Source organism: Gracilinanus agilis, chromosome 2 (assembly GCF_016433145.1).
Source record: "Gracilinanus agilis isolate LMUSP501 chromosome 2, AgileGrace, whole genome shotgun sequence".
Lineage (NCBI taxonomy): Eukaryota > Metazoa > Chordata > Mammalia > Didelphimorphia > Didelphidae > Gracilinanus > Gracilinanus agilis.
Genome location: NC_058131.1, coordinates 688470322 through 688492842, shown reverse-complemented (window position 1 = coordinate 688492842; position 22521 = coordinate 688470322). Strand labels below are relative to the sequence as shown.

The following is a 22521-nucleotide window of genomic DNA, read 5'->3' as shown; positions in this document are numbered from 1 at the left end:
GAACAACTAAGGGTGAAGATCCCTTGGCTGATGGGGTTTCCCCCACATGGCCCCAACCATCAGAATAATCTTCCTAAAACACCACTTTTATTAAGTCACTTCCTTCCTCTTCTTTTAGTGGAGAGAAAACACGAGTTCAAGTAACGGAAGCCCTAATTCATCTCCCAGATTCTCCTTCTGGCCAGGTAGGTTCAAGTCTACTCAATGCAGTATGACTTATTTCTCTTTCCATTGAAGTCCACCATAGGATTCAGTTAGAGGCCACTGTGTCCAGCCTCCTCTTTTTACACATGAGGAAGCTGAGGCGTTGAGAAGCTAGATGACTTTCCCAGGGCATTGAATTCAGTTTTTCTTCATTCCGGTGCCCTACCTACTATCCATGCTGCCTCTTCTCTGATCCACCATGGTATATACCTGGTTTAATGGTACATACCTGAGCTTAGGGCAGCTAGGTGGTTCAGTGGAAAGAATGCTAGACCTGAAGTCAAGAAGACTCATTTTTGTGAGTTCAAATCTGACTTCAGACAGTGGTGAGATTAAGGGAAAGTCATTAAACTCCATTTGCCTCAGTTTCCTCCTCTGTCAAGTGAGCTGGAGAAGGAAATGGCAAACCACTCCAGTATCTTTGCCAAGAAAGCCCCAAACAGGATCATGAAGAGTCAGCTATGATAGGAACAACTAAACAACAACAACCTGAGCCTGCCTCTTCCATATCTGTTATTTCACCATCCCTTTGGTCAAATCTGTTGCTTTTAGCAGAGGGATAATTTGTTAGGCTAAATCAGAACTCCTTTTTGTTACTGTTCTAGACCTTCCACAATTTAGTCCCAACTTCCCTTTCTGAATTTATGTTCCACGATGCCCCAACAGAAGCCCTTTACTCTCTTTATGGTTCCCTACATATGTCATATGCATGCTTATGTCTGTATTCTGACGTGATATTCTGCTAACCTGAAATGTCTTCCTCCTTCCTCCTTTTTCTTTGGCTAATACTTCTGAGGGCCTGTAGTATTTCTGCCTTCATGGAATAAGGAACTGGGGTAGCTATACCTGCCATTGAGTTGAGCTATCCTTGGTCAAGACAGAGTCTGAGGTGACTCCTTTCTCTGACGTCCAGGGTATCTCCTCCCTTCACAACATTTTCCTTTGTCCTACACTCTAGGCTGACTTTGCTTTGGACCATAGCTAGGCTGAGAATTCCTTCCAATTCCTGCCCTTTGGGTTTGTTTCCCTCATGAACCCTTGCTTGAGTTGGTCAGGTATTACGTTTACTCTTTCAGATTATCCTTTTTCCCTCAGGAGAGTACTCTCCCTTCTTTTTTTTTTTTATTTTATTTTAAACCCTTAACTTCTGTGTATTGACTTATAGATGGAAGAGTGGTAAGGGTAGGCAATGGGGGGGTCAAGTGACTTGCCCAGGGTCACACAGCTGGGAAGTGTCTGAGGCCGGATTTGAACCTAAGACCTCCCGTCTCTAGGCCTGTCCCTTCTTTTAAAATTAAATCAAATTTTAAAATAACTAAGGAATTCTCAGTGGTCAATTCCCTCTACCAAAGCAAGGAGAGAGTTTTCTGGAGTTCTGAGAGGTTGTCGCTTGTCCAGAGTCACACAGATGATATATATCACAAATAGGCCTAGGGATAGGGACCAGACCTGGGAATTTCCCCAAATGAGGAAACCCCTTCTCCCAAAGAAGATCACCCTCCTCTCTGCAATTTATAATCCTCAGGAGTTGCCTGGAGCAGAGATGGATGTTAAACTCAAATAGAAAAGGATTTCTGGGCTGCATATTGTCTTAGAAAACCACAGGTGAACATTATCTATGGTGTACTGTATTTTTGTTTATTGTGTTCAACATTTGCCAATTATAATTTAATCTGGTTCATCTTTATGAAGCATTTGATGCCTTTGCCCTAGAGCACTTAGAGGCTAGTGACTTGCCCAAGGTCACCCAAGCAATAGGTCAGAGGCAGAATTTAAGGGACTTCAACTCAGATTTTCCTGCTTCAGAAGTCATCTTTCTATCCACTCCCCCATGTTGCCTCTTGTAAGTACCGTTTGGGGATGTGTTTAGATGGAGGGAATGGGATATCATCCATTGGGATCCAGTTAAGTTCCTTGCCTCCTCCATGAAGTCTTCTCTTACTACCCCACCATTTACTATCCAAGACTAGCCTTCTTTCCACTCTGCCATGGCAGTAGTCAACGTTGGTAAAAATCCATTAATTTGGTTCGACTTGAATTCCATTGGCATTTCATACTCCGAGCCAATATGGCGGAGCTGCACAGAGCACCAAGGACCCAGATCTCCCTCGTGTGGTTAGGAATGACTAGCGATGTGGCTGGTGGGCCGTGGAGCAGAGAGACAGGGGAGCACACGCTGGGTTACCTACCCTCTTGGAGGCGCTGTACCAGGAGCCTTCCCTCTTTGGCTGAGTTGGTACATCTCAGCCATCTCCCTCAGGGTTTCTGCTGAGTACAGGCCAATGGGGTTGTTATACTGTCTTTGCTGCCCAGAGCCCACTTGCACTTTGGGGCTCAGACTGTCAGAGGTCGCCTCTGGATTCGCCTTCAAGCCTTTGTTCCCTCTCGGAGGCGAAGGCTCTGAGGTCACCATGTGGGAGGAGATGATGGTGGCCTGGGAGGAGGAGCTAAGGCTCTGGCTGACCTCCTGGACGCTGAGAGTCCCTACGCCTGTTCCATTGGTCACCCCTGGGGTGGGGGGCCCCCCCTTGGGGCTGGGGATAGAGCTTAAAGCTGTCAAGTTGCCATTCATCTCCGAAGCAGAGTCCTGGAGCAAGGAAGCCACCATGCAAGGGGGCAGGGATGGGGGAGAAGGGGAGCAGAGAAAAGAGTCATCATTCCTTCAGGACCAATGCTGCCATCTGTAATGGAAAGGATAGCGGCGTATGCCCTGACGCCCTCCCGCACTCAGTGCCCAGACCCCTCCGTGCAGGCTCACGACGCCCGAACGTTAGCCATCTAGCGAGGGAGAACCTGGAATAGAAAAGCTGTTTGTGGGATGTGGCCTGCCTCCAGCCTCCACAGGCTGGTGCTCGGGCTGTCTCCTCCCATCCTCTGAGAGCTGGTTTGGACCTGAATAAAGAAGCAAGGAGACACTTTTGGAAAAATCAAATGCGGCTAAGCCCATGCCTAAGGATCCAAGGGTGGGGGGCGAGGAGGGAGAGTAGGTGGCCCACAGCGAGATCATCCTGATGCTCCCAGATCTGGCTATAGAAGGGACATCAAATGCCTCTTAGCCCAATACTGTCCTTATACGGATTGGGAAAATGGGGCCCAAGAGATGAAGAGCTGAGCCGGGGTCACCCAGGGAGTGCTATCAGCGGGGGACTTGCTGGGAGGTCACATGCAGCTTCCAAGCCCTTCAGCCGTGCTCCACAGACCGAGAGGCCAGCAGCAGGTTGGGTCAGGTTTCCGGGGGTCATTTCCCTCCAGGGGCCTCCCACCAAACGAGGGGACCAACTCTCGTGCTCTAGAACCCGGAGAAGGAATCTCTGCTTGAGACCAAGGGCAAAATAAGACAGAGAAGTAACTAGCAAAGGGCCCTTTGATCGAGGGACTCGACATGGGGGTGGCATGGAACATACGTCTTCTCCTGAAGACCCCCATCCTGTACTTCGCTTCAAGGTTCCCTCTGTAGCCTAGACAAACTGGCCCAAGTCCTGAGTCCCATCACCACGGCATCCCTCTGCCAAGACCATTCCCCCCCCCCAAACCTCTGGCAAGCCCCCTACCCAAGGTGCCCTGATGCTTTCAGAGCCAGACTCCTCGGGGTATGGGCTATCCTCATTCCCGGTTCACTGCACCCTCTTCCCACAAACTATTTTTGCCTCAAGTAAAAGAACTCCTAGATCTTTTCCAGGGTGCCCAGTTTGCAACTGGGCTTCATGGTTCTCTAGCCATTCATAGCTCTGGTCCTGCAATCTTGGTAGGATTAAAGCCATAAACATGAATTTACCATGGGAAAATATTCTAAATTAATTAATTAAAAGTTTCCAAATTAAAAAAAAAAAAGAATTAAAGCCATAATAGAATTGTCACGAGTTCGTAAGTTATTTGGGGGAAGGGGTCCCTGGATGGAGGAAAGAGCAGATTGACCGAATTCTGCCTAACTGGCACAGTTTTGTGCCCTCGAGGCTCAACTGCCCTACTTCTCTATAATTATTTGGGTAGAGCTCTAGGGCAGCTAGCAGATAGAATGCTGGACCTGGAGTGAGCAAGACCTGCATTCTCACACTTACAAGCTGAATGACCCTGGGCAAGTCACTTAACCTCTGTTCACCTCAATTTCCTCATCTGTGAAATGGAGATCATCCTATAAGATAATCATTATAAAGCACTTGGTAGAGTACCAGGCACATAGTAGGCACAGTATAAAGGCTAGCTGTTATCATTTATTATTATTATTATTATTATTATTATTATTATTATTAGCCTCAAGATTCATCACTAGAAATTCCCAGCAGTGAGCCTGTTGCAGCTGTGATCAGGTCTGGCCCCTTTGCTCCCCCAGTTCCTACGTGGGCATCCTACAGGGGCAGAGGGTTTGGCCTCCAACATGTCTTAAGTTTGAGCTCACTGTGGCCAGGGAGGGCAAAGGATCCTGCAGCCTAGGACTTGCCCCAGCCCTGAGGATTTACTGGGACCATTTCTGTGCTCCTCCTTTCCGGATGGGGAAAGAAATCTATTTCTAGCTCTCTTTTAGGGTCTGTTTCAAATTCTACTCGCTTTCCACTTCTGATTTCTGAAACTCTTAGCTAGTCTCTCTTTGGCTGTTTTCCACAGATTCCTCCTTTCTAAGAAGGATGCCCAAGGCAGCTGCCGTTCTATTTTTCTCCAGGCTGCACTCCTCTATCCATGTTCTGGTATCCTTCTTCTCCTCATTTCTCACTTTCCTCTAAAAACAAAAACCAAATAAAAAAAAATCCTTAGCTTCTATCTTAGAATCCACCATACTTTTCCAGGGCAAGGACTCCCAATATTGGAGCTTTTTGAGGCGGGGAAAAAAGTCTAGAGAGCATCTCCGGTCAGTGTCCACAACAATCTGGCATAAAGTCCTTTGGGAGAAGAAACAATGGCTCCCATTTCCATAGTCATTTCCTCAGGACACCTTTATGAGTGAAGTAGTTCAGTATTTACTAGTGCTTTTTGCAGATGAGGAAACTGACTCTTAGCTAGGCAAGGAGACTTGTCCAGGGTCACACAGACAGTAAGTGCCAGACCAGAGTCCAGGGTTCTGACTCCAGATCTAGTCTTCTTGTCACCAGTAAATTTAGGGGGGTGCCTCCCCAAGGCTCCTCCACAAAAACCTCTGGCTAGCCTTTTCCACAGGTAGAAGCTCCTCTTTGTGGGCTTTCCCCAAGGATCAGTGGCTCGGCCCCCTGTGCTGCCTGGGATTCCCTCCAGAATCCCCCCTGCCTGGCTAAGTGAGGGCCAAGGCCAAGTATGACCCAAGTTCTCCCTCTCTGTTCCTTCCCTCTTAAAACCGATTTCAGGACTTGGCACGCTTCGTGTGGCCTGAAGAGGGCACCCCAACCGCACCTTTGGGCCTCCTGCGCCCCCTTTCCACGCAACAAGCTCAAGGTCAGCAGTTTCCAAGTGGCCTCCATCTGGGGATTTTCCAGGATCTCCTGGCACCCCGCAGGCCACCTTGCCGGGTGAAAGCTGCCCTCTCGCCTGCCCATCCTTCGCTGGGGCTCAGCTACGGGCATTTACTGGTTTTAAAACTGGGGGGCCTTTGAGTTCAGCTAATTGCGGAATGCCAGAACTGGAAGGCAGTCAGAGGCAGTGTGGCCTGCTAGGTGATGCCCTGGGCCTGAAAGCTGACTTTTTGGGTTCCGTCTTAAATACTCACTTGACTGTGTGATCAAAGACAAAGCCAGAGCCTCGGTTTTCTCCGCAGAACAAAGGGGGTAATCATACATTTCAAGGACATTTGCAAACTTTAAATGTCAGACAAATAGGAGTTATTATTTAGTCTAACAGTCACATTTTAAAGATGAGGAAACTGAGGCTCACTGAAGTAATAGAATCATCGTTTTTGAGCTGGAAGGGACCTTCAAGGTCACCAAATCCAACCTCTCCATTTTACAGATGGAGAAAGTAAAGCCAAGATAGACTAGTAAGTGGACCTAAACCCAGGCCCAGCCTTCTCTATCTACTATCCCAAGTTGCTCACTTAAATGCCTTCAGCTTGAGGCAGGACTCAAACTCAGATCTCCTTATTCTAAGTCCAGCGTCCTGCCCACTTGGCCACACTACCTCTCCCAACCTGCCTTTTTTTTTTTTTTTACAGATGGAGGCTAAGGTTGGGAGCCAGGAGTGTTGGAGAAGTTTGCCTGGCCAGGAAAAGGAACCACTTAACAGAGACTCAGAACTGGACTCGGGTTCTAGACTTTAGTCGTCTCATCTGTGACCTGAACAGGTTGAAGTCTTTGACCATAAAAGGCCCTTCCAGCTTAGAGATCCTGATTGATTGGGAAGAGGGAGCTGGGATGTGGGGGAACAAATCAGGCTCTTGCTGCCTTCCTGCCTTTAGCATCCTTAGAAGCCTCCTCTCCAGGATCCCACGCTGAGTCCAATGGGTCAGACTCCAAGCTGGAGCCATCCCGTTCTCACAACTTCCATTTGATGGGGGACAACAGAAGGACATTCCTAGGCCACTCAGACAGACAGAATCTATAGGTCTAGACCCACTCAGGTCCCATCGAGGCTCTTTTCCTGACCAAGCAGAGCCCAAACCTTTTCAGTGCCAAGGTAGCTCCTTAAAGTGAGATGAGAGGTAGAGGAGGCACCGTGATGCAGGTGATGCAGATCCCCTTCTCCTCAGCCTCACACTCTCACTCCCTAACTTGCTATATTTGTTCTCAAGGAGACTCTATTCCCATTTCCCCTACACAACCAGGATGCTGAGGACTGAGAGCTCAGCTGAGCAGCCAAGCCCTCTTAGGGCTGGGGGAGACCTAGCTGAGCCCCTTCTTCTCTGTGGATAGCAAACACTGTGGGTAGAAAACCTCTCTAGGTCCCCCAGCTTTGGCAGAAATGCTCCTGTATCAGATGAGGGAGGAAGACTTGGAGTATTAGGAATGGCACCCAAGGGACACCTGGAGTCAAAAGAAGTCAGGCATTGGAGAGAGAGAGAACCTCCCTGGGGCATGTGGGAACCCTGCTCTGAAGGAGATGTCCTATCCCTGGCCAGAAGTCCCATTTCCCAATCTGTCTTCCTCGTCTTCATCTGTTTATGTTTTATAATCCCCATCAGTACCAAACTCTTCCATAGGTCCAGACTACTTCCTCGTTCTAACCCTGGCTCAGGACACCAGTGCCCGGGCCAGCTGGGGATCCCTGGGTGGGCATCGGTGGGCTCTGGATTGCCAGGGAGCTGGAGGGGAGGAATGAATGTGGTTCGACTTTTTGTTCTTGAGGCCGAGAGCTCCTATCTTCATTGTCTTTTAGGGTCATGAGGGCTAAATCCTAGAATCAGTCCTTCCTTCTTTCATTCGTATCTCAAAGCATCCTTTCTGCTTTTTTCCTGCCCCGTTGGGCTCTGATCCTTATCCTCAGAAGACAGATAAAACAGAGGCAAGGGCTTGGGTCAGGAAAGAGAGAAGGAGGAAGACTAGGGCCAGGAAGGAAGGGGTATGAATTCAAATGGCACATACCTTCTGATGGGGAATCACAGGCATTGGAGACTCAATCCGAGGAGCTGAGGTAGAGATGGAAATGGGGCGCTTTGACCTAGGGGAAACCAGAAATGAAATTATAATGAAAATGATTTGTTTCTTGTGGAGTCCAAGCAGTCAGAGCTAGTTCCCCAATTTCGCTCCACCTTCCCAGAACACTCTGACCCAAGGCTTTTCTTTTCTTTTTCAATTAATATTCATTTATTTTCTCCTACTCTGGGCCCCCTCTTTAATTTGAAAGAAAAAAGAAAACAAAACCCTTGCAACAAATATGTGTAGTCAAGGAAAACAAATTCCCACATCTTCACGTCCAAAAATGTGTCTCCCCAGTTCTCTTTAAATTGAATTACATTTTTTTGTGGAGATCATTTGTTTTATGCCAACTTCATTTCCAAATGTCTCCCTCCTCCCTCCCATCCCCTTAGGGGAGAACCATCTCTCATAAAAAGAAGGAAAAAGAGGGAAAATGTTTCAGCAAAACTAGGCAATACAGCAAGGGAGTTCTGAGGAATGAGGCAACATTTTTCACCCATAGTCCTCCACCTTCACAAAGAGGGAAGGAAGGACATCTCATCGCCTTCTTGGGCCCACACTTTCTGGCCCAATTTCAATCAAAGATCCATAGGACAGAGTGGAATCTGGGACCATGGGGCCAGGGATAGTTATTGCAATGAGTAGGTAACGGGGTGATGCCCTGGCCTGACCAGTCAGCTCTCTGGGTCCGAAACAGCCTCTCTCTTCCCCACTCCGTTTTCCAGTCCAGTTGACCATGTGGACGTTTAATCTTTCAAAGTCTGAAATGGAGACATCCCTGATCCTTCTTCCTTGAATCCCCTTCTTGTATCTTGAACTCCCTATTCCCCCTCTATGGAAAAGGCTGCCTTGGGTGCTTCCTCTGTTCATTCTCTCCACCCACGGACCTCGCATTATTGCAGAGGAGCAAGAAGAGGAATAAAGAGGGGAGGGACAGGGGACGAGAACTTCACTTTCAGGTCATGAGCCTTGAGAGGCTGCCCTGGCTTCTAGGAGAGTCATCTCTTCTCGGACCCCAGCTTAAGAAGAGGAAGGTTCACACTTGACTAGAGGTAGGGGTAGGGACCTAGTGGACTGTAGAAGTTCCTCTTGGACTCTAGGGTGCTGTGGAGTACCTATAGTCAAAGGAAATTGATGTATGTGTCTATAATACTCAGACCTTGAACTCAAGGTGGGACCTGAATGGCCAAGCTCTGAGCCCAGAATCTCAAAGGAGCTGGGTCGTATTAATTTCAGCTACAGGGGGCAGCTGGGTGGCTCAGTGGATTGAGATCCAGGCCTAGAGCAGGAGGTCTTGGGTTCAAGTGTGACCTTAGGTGCTTCCTAGCTGTGTGACCCTGGGCAAGTCACTTAGCACTCATTGCCACTATAGCCCTTATTGCTCTTCTACCTTAGAACCAATACACAATATTGATTCTAAGACAAAAGGTATGGGTTTAAAAAAATTCAGTTATCCTTATTTTTTAAATTTCATTTAATTTTTTTTGAGATTGAAATTTTTATTTTTTTTTTAAGATGAAGAAATGAAGAAATTTTTTTGAAATTTCATTTTGAAAATGAAGAAAATTTTTCTATGGTTCCATGATTAATGTTCTTTCCCTCCCCTCCTCCCACCTCTTTCCTGTAGCCAACGAGCAATTTCACTGGGTTTTACATGTGTCATTATCATCATCATTATCATCATCATCGTCGTCATCATCGTTATCATCATTGTCATCATCATCGTCATTGTTGTTATTATTATTATTATTATTATTATTAACAACAAGAAAGAAGAAAAGGTATTATAGTGGAACAGAGACTCAGCCTTGGAGTCTAAAAGAGCCGAGTTCCTACCTCTGATACATACCTACCCTGTGATTCTAGGTAAATTATTTAAGTTCTTACTATTCTAGGCCAGAGATGTGAAACACGTAGCCCCGAGTGCCACCCCAACCAGATTTAAAAGGAACTGGGAAATGTTGAACAAAAATGTCAATAATGATACCATAGAAGAGATCACGACAATATGTGGTTTTCTAGGCCAGTGTGTGACCAGAAGGGATCTCTGCGTATGGTCAGGGCCCCATTTCCATTTGAGCTGGGTGCTGGGGTTCTGGGCAACTCTCTAAAATTGTAAGTTAAAGAGAAGATGCCAATATTTGCATTGGTAAATGGAGCTTTCTCATCCACGAGGTCCCATTCCCAACCTCATCGGCGTTGCTGCTTTGGGGAGAAAACTGTGACTCGGGGATTTCTCTGCTTAGATCATGTCATTACAAAGAGGACGAGCAGGGCTGGGGTTTGAGGGCAGACGAGGGGGTCAGCGTGACCTGTTTTAGAGACGCCAGCCGGTGGCAAGAGACAGGGCATGGTGATGGAGCACAGCAGCTGGACCTTATTTCAAGCCAGAAAGGAGAATGTATTCTTGGGTTGGGGGTGGGTAATATTTCCACCTAAGGAATAAAAGGCCTGTTGTGAAGGAGATGAGGTACACACGGAGTCCTCCGATTGGCTTCTCCCTTTCTCTGCCCCTGCCTATTCTCAGATTTTCCTTCCCGTGCTTATGCCGAAGAGCAAAAGAAGGAATGCTGGCTAGGGAGGCCAAAGGGGTTTTTTTTTAGAGCTTGTCTCATCTGCTCCCCTTTGTCACCCCCATCAAAGGGTACTGACCAAGCTTCTAATCATCTGCTTGGTTCCCTGATTCTGTATCTTGTTCACCTTGGAAACTGGGGCTTCTGTAAACTTCATCCTGATAAGAATTGACGTTTAGATACGTGTAAAACCCAGTGGAATTGTGCGTCAGCTAAGGGGGTTAGCGGGGTTTGGGGGAGAGGGAAAGAACATGAAACATGTAACTAGGGGAAAATATTCAAAATAAAAATTAAAAAAAAGAATTGACATTTATAGAGCATTTTAAGGCTTGCAAAGAACTCTGTAGACATTCCAATGGAGCTCTATCAGAGAGGTGTTATTGTCCCATTGTACAGATAAGGAAATTGAGGCTTAGAAAGAAGAGTTGACTGGCCCACAGTCATCTAATTAGTAAGTGAGTAAGCCCCACTCTGATCTTGTTCTAATGTCTGGACCCTTGCCTTATTCCCTGTGGCTAAGTCCCTATCTTGGACTCCAATCTCAATAAGTGGGTGCCTATTTTAGCCTTTCATGTTTTAGTTCTTGCCTTGCTTGCATGCCTGATATTGCCTCGCTACTCCTTCGGTGGTATAGTAGAGTCTGATCTGAAGTAAGAGGTGGAAGGACTTTTAAGGACATCTGGTCCAGCCCCATCATTTTACAATAGAAGAAACTGAGGTCCAGAGAGTTAAGTGTCTTCCGTGAGGTCACACTAGAAGTAAGTAATGAAGCTAAGATTTGAACTCTGGTCTTCTGACTCCAAATCTAGGACTTGTTCCATAGTACCCTGAGTAAAATGAAGGGTCTGAGTGTAAATCCTAGTTTTGTACCTCGTGTGACCTTGGACAAGGAGGAGTGTGTCTGCATGTTTGCCAACACGCATCAGGGGAGGCGAGCTTTCAGGGCTTCCTGAGAATCTTCATCTCTGCCTGAGTGTCCTTGGGTACTCCAGGGTCCTCAGGGGTTCTAAGGACACTCAGGAGGAGATGAAGATTCTCAGGACTTCGTGGTCGCCTGGAGTCCCTCATTAGACTAACTTGGTTTGCTTGGCAGTGCTGATGGAGAGAGGTCTTCTCAAGAATAAGGAATAGTAAAGCCCCTACTCATCGGGCAAACTCTGGGAATATTATCCATGGACAATGAAAGGCTTCCCCTTATTGGAGGTTATTATGGGTGACATTGTCAAGAGATGCCTAGGGGGCTCTTAGTCTGCAATGGTTGAACCAGATGACCATTGAGGGTCCTTCTGACATGAAGGTTCATTAGTCTAAAAGTTCTGCCATCTGCCCAGATATCCAGGATGTCTGGCTTTACAGGGACTAAAAAATAGGGATAAAAAGGAATACACAGCCCATGAAATAATTTCTTCTCCTAGGTTTGGCTGTGACTTTCCTAGGGTCTGTAGGCCCCCCCCGGATATGGCGTATGGGATGGTGGAACCTTCAAGTGATACAGTCCAGGTCCCAAGAGGCTTTCTGCTCTATTTTGAGCATTCCTGAGCCTCAACATCTGCTTGTCAGTGGTTAAGTGGAACCTGATCCTGGTCATTGAGACCTCTTTGGTGACAGCCTTTAAGATTCTTGAGGTCCTGGGCATAAATAATTCCTTGAGGCTCCCTGTCTGCTCCTTAGGAGAGATCTGCTCAATTCAACAGGAAAACAGCTGTGCCATCCCCTAACACAAGAGACGGCTTGAGCTGCCCCTTCTGCAGCAGCCACTGTCAAACTGGTGCTCTCTCCAGAAGGCTGTTCTGGATCCCCGATGGCTTCCTGTGTGTCTGGACAACTTATCTAACCTCTCCAAGCCTTCCAAGAGGTACATCCTGAACACACCATTCCCTCTTCCCAGGATGTTCAGAAATGAAGCGGGGTGAGGTCTGAGGAGCTTTTTTGCTGCGTTTGAGACGTAAGTGATGGAAACAATGGAGCATTTCCTCATTTTTAGCTCTTTTAAAGACTATATAGCACCTCAACGAGAACTTGGTCCCTGCAGGAAACGAGTGCTACCTTTCAGAGACACAGGAATGGTTAGGGAAGGTGAGGAACCCAACAGGGTTGAGCTGGACGAGCTGTTTGCTCGAAGGCTGTTGCCAAGCTGGTGTGGTACCTCCGGGGTTTTTATCTCCAGACAGGTCCATCGTGGCCAGCCTTGCTGGCTCTGGGATGGCTCTGGGGCCAGGCACCAGGCCTCTGGTATAGCAACAGTCCAGACTCAGCCAGGCCAGCATGACGTGGGAGGTCTTTGTGGTTAAACGTGTTTTCAGCTAGAGAACTCGTCCCTGGTGTGCCACTGCTAGGATGCCACGCTAGCCTTGAGGAAGCTCTCTATGTCTACGGGGAAGAAATAACGAACAGATGTTGCTCAACCCTTGCAGGGAAGGGCTCTGAGCCCCAGCCAACAGAGGGAGAAGCCAGACGGGTGCCAGGTGGAACGTCCCAGGGGAAGCCCAGCGCCATGTCCCCAAAGGAGTGCTGAGTCCCCTTCCCATCTGCCTCCCGTCATCAGTTTGAAAAGAGAGGCAGCAAACCCCTCCTCAAACTGCTGGAGACACGAATATATCTCCCAGGCCAATCTGGGTCTCTTGCATTGGTAGCAGTCTAAAGATCCCAATTGGAAGGTCCCAGGATGCTAAGACTTAGAGTCGGAAGGGACCCAGGAGATCATGCAGTACCACCTACCCCCTTCCTTTCATAGAAAAGGGAACGAAGACCCCAAAATATAAAGTCACTTGTCCAGGGTCCACAAGGAAGCTAGCTGGGATCTGGAAGTAAGTCTTCTTGCACCAAATCCCGGATTAACAATCTCCAATTTTCCAATAGACCTCTTCTTCCCCCTTTCACATTCCTACCTTCTATCATATTGATTTATGCCTATGGATGCCCTCTGTGAGCCTGCATGATCCCCTGCTACTGACGGCAGAGACTGTCTAGAAGGCTTTGATACGACTCACCACCAAGTATGGTGCTCGAATACCTAAAAACAGCTCGTAAATATTTGTCAAATTGAATTAGACTGATTAGAAAGCTCCTGTCCCCTGTTGGACCCTGGCCTTGGCTGGCTATCCCAACCCCACCTTGCAGACCCCACTCCCAGAGCATTCATGGACCTCAATGTGGATCTGTTAAGATTTCTTTCTTTATGACCTGCTTCCCATGATCTTATTCTATCTCTCGACTCTCTGATAATAGTAGTAGTAGTAGTAGTAGTAGTAGTAGTAGTAGTAGTAGTAGTAGTAGTAGTAGTAGTAGTAGTAGTAGTAGTAGTAGTAGTAGTAGTAGTAGTAGTAGTAGTAGTAGTAGTAGTAGTAGTAGTAGTGGTGGTGGTGGTGGTGGTGGTAAAAATAATAATAACTAATGATAATATTAAAGTTTGTAAAACACTTTTCAAGGATCTCATTTATTCCTCAAAGCCACCCTGGGAGAGAGGTGTTGTTATTATCCCCATTTTACAGTTGGGGAAATGAAGACAGACAAAAGTTAAGTGAATTGTCTGGTTCATACAGCTAGTTAGTCTCTAAGGCCCAATTTGAACCCAGATCTTCCTGACTCCGGGTCCAGCACGTTAACTGAATCTATTGGTCTTGCATCTTAAATCTGAAACTGGGAAGAATGGGTCAGAAGCCATCTGATCCAACCCCATCATTTTGTGGTAGAGAAAATTGAGGCTCACAGAGGTTCAGTGCTTGCCCAAGATTACATGGGCACAAAGCACCAGAGGCAGAATTTGAACCCAGGTTCTCTGACTCCATGGTTCTTCCCACTGTTCTCTTCTGTATCTTAAATTCTAAGCATTCTTTTATCTCTTTTGCTATATTTCCCCTTAGTTACCTGATAACTATTTTACATGTTAAAATAGAACCCCAACCTTGTTTTGTCCCAGTGGGCCTTGGGGAGGTGGGGATGGTAAGGAAGGGGAAGGAGTGACAACACTGTGAACTCAGAAGTGGGGTACATCCTCGAGACAAAGGAGAGACCACAGTAAAGGAACAAGAGGTACCCACCATCCTGGCCATGTCTGGGTGCTGGCAGGCCATTGGAGAGAGAATCCCAAGTGGGGCCATCTTGGTTCTGTTCTGCACTTGCTGTATATACTAGTGTATTGGCATGTTGTCTTTCCCCCTAGCCCACCCACCCCTAATCCATTGGAAGGTAGGCACAATCCCTGGCACAGTCAGTCAATAAACATGTATTAAGTACCTACTATGTGCAGACACTGTGCTAAGCCCAGACGAGCCAGTTAATGCCTTTTGATTGACCGATGCTGCATTCTTTCTGCCTTGGTTCATAGGATCCAGAGCTTGAGGAGAGTTTAGAGTTCCCCTCATCCAATTCCCTCATTTGACAGAAGAGGAAACTGAGGTAGCAAGTAGCAGAATCTTGTCTACTGACACCAAATTCTGTGCTTTTCCTGCTATACGTCAAGCCTCCTCCGATTTGGGAATGAGGATCTCAGAGGGAAACTCCTTTGAAGATCTGTGGATGTCTTCAAGGATGCCCCCCTATTTCCTGACATCCTGAGGTGGGAGGGACCCTGGGGGCTTGGGGGACACATTGGAGGGACGTCTGCTTCCAGAAGCCAGCCTTGTGTTGGGGACCTCAGGGAGAGAGCCGTCACGGGGACCTGAGGGAAGTTTCTGAAGATGGTTTGGGGAAGGAGTGGGGAGGAGAGAGGGCAGACGCCTCGGACTCTCCAAGCCCACACAAGGAGGAGCTCCCTCAGCACCGCCACAAAGGAATGTTCTCCTGAGCGATGCCTTTCCCCGAGACAAAGCACCCTCGCCCTGATGCCTCCTGCTAAGGCTGGCCCTGTGTTCCCTGGGCCTTCTCTAAGATGACCTCCCCGCCTGGGCAGATGGTGGTCCCTCCATGAACTCTGCTTGGTCCCCACTCGGAATCCTATCTGCTCTCCCTAAGGCGCAGGGCTCCTGCCCGGACTGTCAGCTGCAGAGATTGCTGCCCGCTTTGGGTATATTTATCTCCCTGTACCCCCCGCTGGCTGCCCGAGGTGCCAGTGCCCGCAGCGTGGCAGGATCTGGGCCTTGGGCCACATTCATGACCTCTGGTCCTGCGGGGCTTTGTCTCCAGGGAGGCAGATGAGGTGGGTGTGAGCTGCCATTCGAGGAGACAGACAGCCCTGGGAAGGAGCTGACAAGCCCAGATAAAAGCATGGTTAGCATTGTTGATATTGTGGTCTAGAGCCGGTACGATAGAGAGAGAAAGAACTCTGGCTTGTGGGGGATTTGGGACCAATTACTTAAGCTCTCTGGCCTCAGTTTCCTCATCTGTAAAATAAGACAGATGGGTTCGATGGCTTCTACCATCGCTGGATAGATGATTTCTCCTGGTCTCCAGGTTTGTGTTTTTACCAGTCTTTAAAGCAACCCAAAAAACATTTATCGAGAGCCTACTGTTTGCAAGGGACTGTTTTAAGCTCTGAGGACACAAATTCCAAACTCTTAAGTCTTTCTATTGGATCACAGACACATCTTTCTGCTGCAGACAACCTGTGAGCTGGGATGGGAATAACCCTTATGTTTTCTGTAATGAAAATAATGTCTGTTATGAGTTAAGGTCACAGAACAATGTGAGCAGGGACTGTTTCCTTTGGGTCTTTGTCTCTCCAGCACCTCACTCAGGGGACGGGGGCATAGCAGGTGCCTAATAAATGCTTGTTGATTTATTGATCATTTATCCTGTGATCAGGATACCTGCTAATGTTTGTGCAGAGCTTTACGGTTGACCGTGATTTATTTATATCATCTCACTGGAGATACTTGAGAATTCATCTTTATAGAACACTTTAAGGACTGCAAAACACTCTTCTTATGCCAAATGGCAAATAGTCTTTTTAGCCCAGAGATGGCACTTAATAGATGCTGCTTGGATGACTAAGAAAGGAGAGTCAGCTCTCCGAGGAAGGGGATGAGGAGAGGCCTGGGATGTTAGCAGGAGTTAACAGCTGCACAAGCATGCTGGGATACAGGAGAATGGAAGAGGGTCCTCATCTACAAAGTTCTCCCCAGTGGACCATTGTAAAAGAAAGAATGGCTCTTTATGAACTTTGGGGCCCATTTGTGTGTCCGGCTGAACTTTGACATTTGGGGAGCTTGGGGAGCCCTGCATCTGGTTTTCCTTGATAAGGAGGAAGAGGAAGAGAATGAGTTGGGTGGTTGTCGTTGGGTGGAGCTTGATGACCCTGGACAGGTCAATTACTCTGTTTGCCTCAGTATCCCCAATGGGCATAACCCTACCCGTTGGCCTTCAGTGATTAGTAAATGGTCAAGGCTTGGAGGACCGAAGGCCAGGTCCTTTGACCCGTTTTGAAAGATGGAATCAGAAACTAGCCAGATTAGGTATGCTCTGCCCTGACCCAACTTACTTCTGCAGAGTGAGGCTCAGATTGTAGCTGGCTGACTTGATCTTGTTCTGGGCTTCCAGGTGGGTCATGGTGTCCGTGTTCACGCCATCAATGGCTACCACAAGGTCCCCTTGTGCGAGCTGAGACTGGGCTGCCTTGCTGCCGGGGGTGATCTGGGTAAACAGAAAGAGGGGGAAGGTCAGGGAGGTCTTGGTGGCCAGAAGGGGGGCCAGGATTCTTCTCCAGCTGAGCTGGGGAGAAGGGTCCGGGAGACAGGTGGTGGGAAGAGAACCGATCCTGTGTTCAGCTAGCCCAGAACCTGGATAGATGCTTCAGGTCCAATAGTTTGTGATACTTTGGGAAGAGAGAAGGAGAGCTGGATCCAGGTATCCTTCTCTCTCTCTTTCTCCCTTCCCTCACCAGGAGAATGCTGCTAAACTTTGAACAACCAGATCTCCAGCAGGGGAAAAAACCAAGTGTTTTCCTTCACACTTTTAAGTTTAATTTGAATTATTAACATTTTCTCCATCACTTTTTAAGTCCAGACAATCAGCACAACAGTGAGTCCAAGTCCAGCCTTGATTTGTAGCACTGAAGATTTCCAAGGTGAAAAAGCTCTCACTGAACACTTAACCACCAGTGTGCCCCTGCCCTCTACCCACCTCTTGCCTGGTTCCCTAATGTCATCCGGTGGGAGGCCATCTTCTGAAAGTCCAACTCCAAGATGACAAGTCTTACGTGGAGAGATCATGCAATCATAGAACTTTTAGCTGGTGAGGTCTTTATGAGGCGACCTAATCCAACTGTCCCATTTTATAGATGCAGAATTGAGACAAGTGATTTGTCCAAAGTTGCACAGCCCAGTAGAGGCAGTGCTGGTTGTCTGGTTAATCTATCAGACTATCAGTTAAGGGCTTTTAAAAATTGCAATGAGGCCTTTATGTATTTCTTTAATATTTGCAAAGCAAGGGGGCAGCTGGGTAGCTCAGTAGATTGAGAGTCAGGCCTAGAGACGGGAGGTCCTAGGTTCAAATCCAGCCTCAGACACTTCCCAGCTGTGTGACCCTGGACAAGTCACTTGACCCCCATTGCTCACCCTTACCACTCTTCCACCTAGGAGCCAATACAAGTTAAGGGTTAAAAAAACAAAACAAAAACAAAAAAAAATATTTGCAAAGCACTTTACAAGTACCATCTGATTTAATTGTCCTGACAATAATTCATGGTAGGGGTTATTATTTTCCCCATTTTACAAATGAGGGAACTGAGGCAGACAATGGTAAAATGACTTGCCCTGGAACAAAGAGTTAATGAGTATCTTCTTGGGATATCTAAAAACCATTCTGGCTCTAAACTTCTATAATTCCCCAAATCCTAGTTTTTGGAGGCATGCCTTTGGACTCCTAGCCTCCTGGTGACTGCCCATATTAAGACGATGCCCATTTCTGGAAGACCTGCCTCTCTGGTGACAAACCATGGGATATCGAATGCCAAGTCTCCAGAAGCCCAGCCCCTGGTGACTACCCCTGAAATGGTCACTTTCCTGAGGTATTACCCATAAGTCTCTATAACTTTGTCACCCGTCCCTGGGCCATCTTACCCCAAAGTGTCACTACTCCTGAAAAGCCCAGGCACTTCCACCATTGACTATGCCAAAAAAATGCTGGACTCCAGCCCTTTACCCCAGCCCCAAAGCCAAAGCCCAAGACCTTCCAATGGGTCCTGAGGACTGGAAGAGAAGAGGAAGCCAGACCCAGAGCTCCATAAGGGACTCATGCGTAGCCTCCTTTCCCAGATGAGTGGACAAAGGAAGGAGCTCTCTTCCTGACCTTCACATTGGCAAAAGTCTGACTCGTGCCTACGAATGCCTGGACCTTCAACCTGCCCTCAGGATAATGCCAACCCAGGACCTAGGCTGAGGTCCAGAGAAGTCTTAAGAAGGGACCACTACATTCAGGTCCTCATCCTGAGGTTTCAAGACTCTATCAGGATCATTGTACCAGTGGGGTCAAGCCTCGTGCAGAGATGAATGAGGATTTGCCTTTAAGGAGCTCCTGTCATTTCATTCATTCCTTAATTTCTTCATTCATTTGATTAAAGGAGCAGCAAACTTAAGTCCAAGATGGAAACCCAGCTCTGCCATTTAGTCGGTTTGATCTTGTCAAGCGGCTTAACCTCTGTGCGCCTCAGTTTCCTTAACTTTAAAATGAGACAGCTGGACAAGATGACCTCCAAGTGCTCTTCTGGCTCTAGATCTACAACTCTATATATGCTAGACTCTGGGAGAGACAAAATTCACAGGAGGCACAATCCCTACCTTTGTGGAGGGATAAGACAAAACTGAATCCCTGGGCAACACATTCGACAAGAAATCCATTGGAGAAGGGACAGAAGGACAAGCTGAGGGAGTCTGGAGAGGGCGAAGACTTCTTCCTACCAAAGGGAATGGGAGGAGACGTTTTTCAGGGGGCAGCAATTGATACTGAGGAAGAGGAGAAGGGAGCACCTGGCAGGGACAAAGAATGGTACCGAGATGGGAGAGCAAAGGGTGTATTCTGGGGAGACGGGTGTGTGACAGACAGATGCCCAGTTCGGCTGAAGCACAAAGTATTTGTGGGAGGAATATGAGATCGATCTGAGAAGGGAGGGTGGCAGGAGTTATGCCAGAACCAGCTTGAACAGGCTCATGAGAGCTGATTAGTAAGTTTTCAACGTGGACATCTGAACCTCAGAAATCAGCAAATGCTATCCCTCACGACTTGATTTATTATCCTGTTGATCGTTTAAGAATTTTAATTCTTAATGAATAATTTTAAATTAATAATTTTTAAAAAGCGATGGGAGAACAACGTTAATAATGCTGAGTGCCAGTTAGACCTTTACTGGGACACCATGGAGAATGGTGCCAGACTATGAATGGCTTTGAATGCCAGAGAGAAGACACCAGTCCTGGAAATTCTCCTAACTGTTTAATTCTAATTCTTCCTGCTCTCATGCCTATCCATTCTCAGCCTTATTGTGCCTCTTTCTTGTACCCAGGCTACCGCATCATGCCTTGCCCTGGGCTTAATGGCTCTCTGACCCCAGGCTCATTGGTTCCTCCTCTCCCCAATGAAGGTCCAAGGAGACACAAAACAGGAAAGTTGAGCCCTTCGGTGTCGTGCCAAGGTGGCCCTCACAGTCGGCAAGCTGGCGCCTTCCTCCCTCCCTTGCCATGCATCTGTCTCTGCTTGTCAGGGATCCCCCCTTGTACTGACCTTTGGCAGAACCCCTCGAAAAGCCAAGCGGCTGTTTTGGGATGAGTGAAGTCTCTGGGTCTCCTCCCACTTCACTGAGGGATGGGAGGGGGTGGAGGTGACTTTAATTGCTGACAATAAGAAAATGAGGAAGAGCGGGTCAAGCTGGAGGGGCTTCTGGGTAGGAGCTGGTCTAGGTGTGGGCTCAAGGAGAGACATTTCCCATTGCGTTTCAAAAGCTACATGGAGCTGGAAGGAGCCTTGGAGCTACTTAGATAGGGGTTCTTAACCTGGATCAAGGGCTTTATGGAAAGATTTCAAGGGGTCTGTGAACTTAGATGGAAAAAAAACTACATCATCTTTTCCCTAACCTTTGATTTCTTTTCTATGTATTTGATTTTATGCCTTTAAAAACCTGATTCTGAGGCATCCACAGACTATGCCAGACACTGTCAGGGGACCATGACATAAGAAAGGTTAAGAATCTCAAGTCTACTCAAACACCATCATTTTACGGATGAGGAAACTGAGGTCAAGAGACATGGAAGTGACTTCCCCAAAGTCATCAGCAGAGTCTAGAATTGAACCCGAGACCTTGGACTCAACCATTAGTGTGCTTCCCACATGACCTCTCCCTCTCTCCCCAACCAACGGGGAGCTTGAATCACCAATTTAGAGCTAGACAGGGTCTTAGAAATCAGGTTATCTAGCCCAGCCTTCTTATTTGACAGATGAAGAAATAGAGAAGTCAAACGACTTCCCCAAAGTCCAACTGATTTTAACTGGAAGAGATAGGATTTAATTCCAGGCTCTCTAGAATCAAATCCAATGTTCTTTTGACTGTAAAATGTTGCCTGAAGGAATGAGTGAATTAATGGACATTACCAAAATTTGAACCCAGATCTAATTCAGGTACTCTTTTCATTCCACCATATTGCCTTGGCTCGATCCCATTCCCTAACTTATGCCGCACTGAAATATTCCTTTTTTCGGTCTTGTTCCCAGCATCCCCCTCTTTGCAATAGATGTGCTGAGATGGTGGGATTTTTTCGAGAATCCACAGTCCCGTTGTAGTCTAAGATGGGGCATATCCATCGTAGCTTGTTATCCTAAGCCTCCATCTGTCACAAGTGAGAAGTGGGGGCAGGCTGGGAGTAAGAGACAGTTTTTCCCAGCAGGTTTCATTTCCCAGACTTGTTTGTAACGAGATTTAGATATGAGAGAGTTTGCCTTTCCCAGAGCACAAGCCTGGTGGGCGGCAGTGGGGACGTGAGCTGGGATTAAAAACTGGCCGTGCCACTTAGCAGAGGCTTGTGTCATGGGGAGACTTTTATTCAGGAGTTTCCTTTTTCAAAGAGAAGGTCCAGAATGCCCTGATCTCCTTGGGGCATCCCTGAGCCCCGTCTCTGAGCTTCGTCCAACCCCCTAGTCCAGTGTTAGCTAGAATAAGGGGTCTGTGGCTACACCCGAGGGTCCAGCGTGCGAGGAGGGAGTGTTGGGAGAATTGGATTTTATTAAGTAAACAAGAGGCCAGGCTCAGGCAGGAAACTTGAGAATCCTCCAGCTAATGGCAAGCCAGATGCTGATTGGGCTGCCCTGAGAGGCATTCATCGGCCACTGTGGGGAGGTGGGAGAGAGAAGGCGATACCCATCTCGTACTGCCAAAGTACATTTGGACCATTTGGTTCCCATTTTTCATAGTCTACTGGACAGCTAGATGGTTGGTTACTTTCCAAAGAGACCCCATTGGAGGTCTACACCTGAGAGCCAACCAGCTTTAGATTTCTGACGCACTCAGGGCCAGAGAACCAATTTTCTTGGTTAAGAGTCAACCAGTCTGCTTTATTCAGGCATTTGGTTTCTCTTTCTTAAATGAAGCTTTATTCTACTTTGCTTCAGTGAGCCTAGGTTAAGATGAACAATATAATAATAACATTAGCTAAAAATTATATAGCACTCTAAGATTTACAAAACTCTTTGAAAATATTATCTCGTTTTCTTCTGACCCATTTTACAGATAAGGAAAATGACATTAATGGAAGTTTCAAAGTGGTTTCTCATCAGTATAAGGAAGGACTTCCTAAGAATTCTTGCTGTTCAATGATGAAAAGAACTCTCTTGAGAGGTAATGAGTTGCTCATTTTTGAAGATGGTTAAGCAGAAACTGAATGTCCATGATTGGGAATGTAGACTCTAAGCGATCACCCTAATGCAAATATCAATAATATGGAAATATTATTTGATCAATGACATATATAAAACCCAGTGGAATTACTCATTGGCTATGGGGGGAAGGTGGGGAGGGAAAGAACATGAATCGTGTAACCATGGAAAAATATTCTAAATTAATTAATTAAATAACATTTTTATTTATTTTTTTTATTTTTATATTGAATATTTTCCCCTAGTTACATATTTTATGTTCTTTCCCTCTCCCCCAAACCCCCCTTATCCCCCTTAGCCAACACACACAATTCCACTGGGTTTTTACATGTATCATTGATCAAGACCTAATTCCATATTATTGATAGTTGGACTAGAGTTATCGTTTAGTGTCTACATGCCCAATAATATCCCCA

At 47.0% G+C, this 22521-nt stretch overlaps 1 protein-coding gene across 1 annotated transcript in view; it reads right to left on the bottom strand.

Annotated features, from left to right (window-relative positions):
- LDB3 (LIM domain binding 3) overlaps positions 1–22521 on the bottom strand; it is a 125846-nt gene that overhangs the window by 65105 nt on the left and 38220 nt on the right. Inside the window, exons 3-5 of the mRNA XM_044659159.1 lie at positions 16728–16879; positions 7683–7758; positions 2394–2791 (exon numbers count right to left, since the gene is read on the bottom strand). Of these exons, the coding sequence (XP_044515094.1) occupies positions 2394–2791; positions 7683–7758; positions 16728–16879 (626 nt within the window). The remainder of the gene's footprint in view (positions 1–2393; positions 2792–7682; positions 7759–16727; positions 16880–22521) is intronic.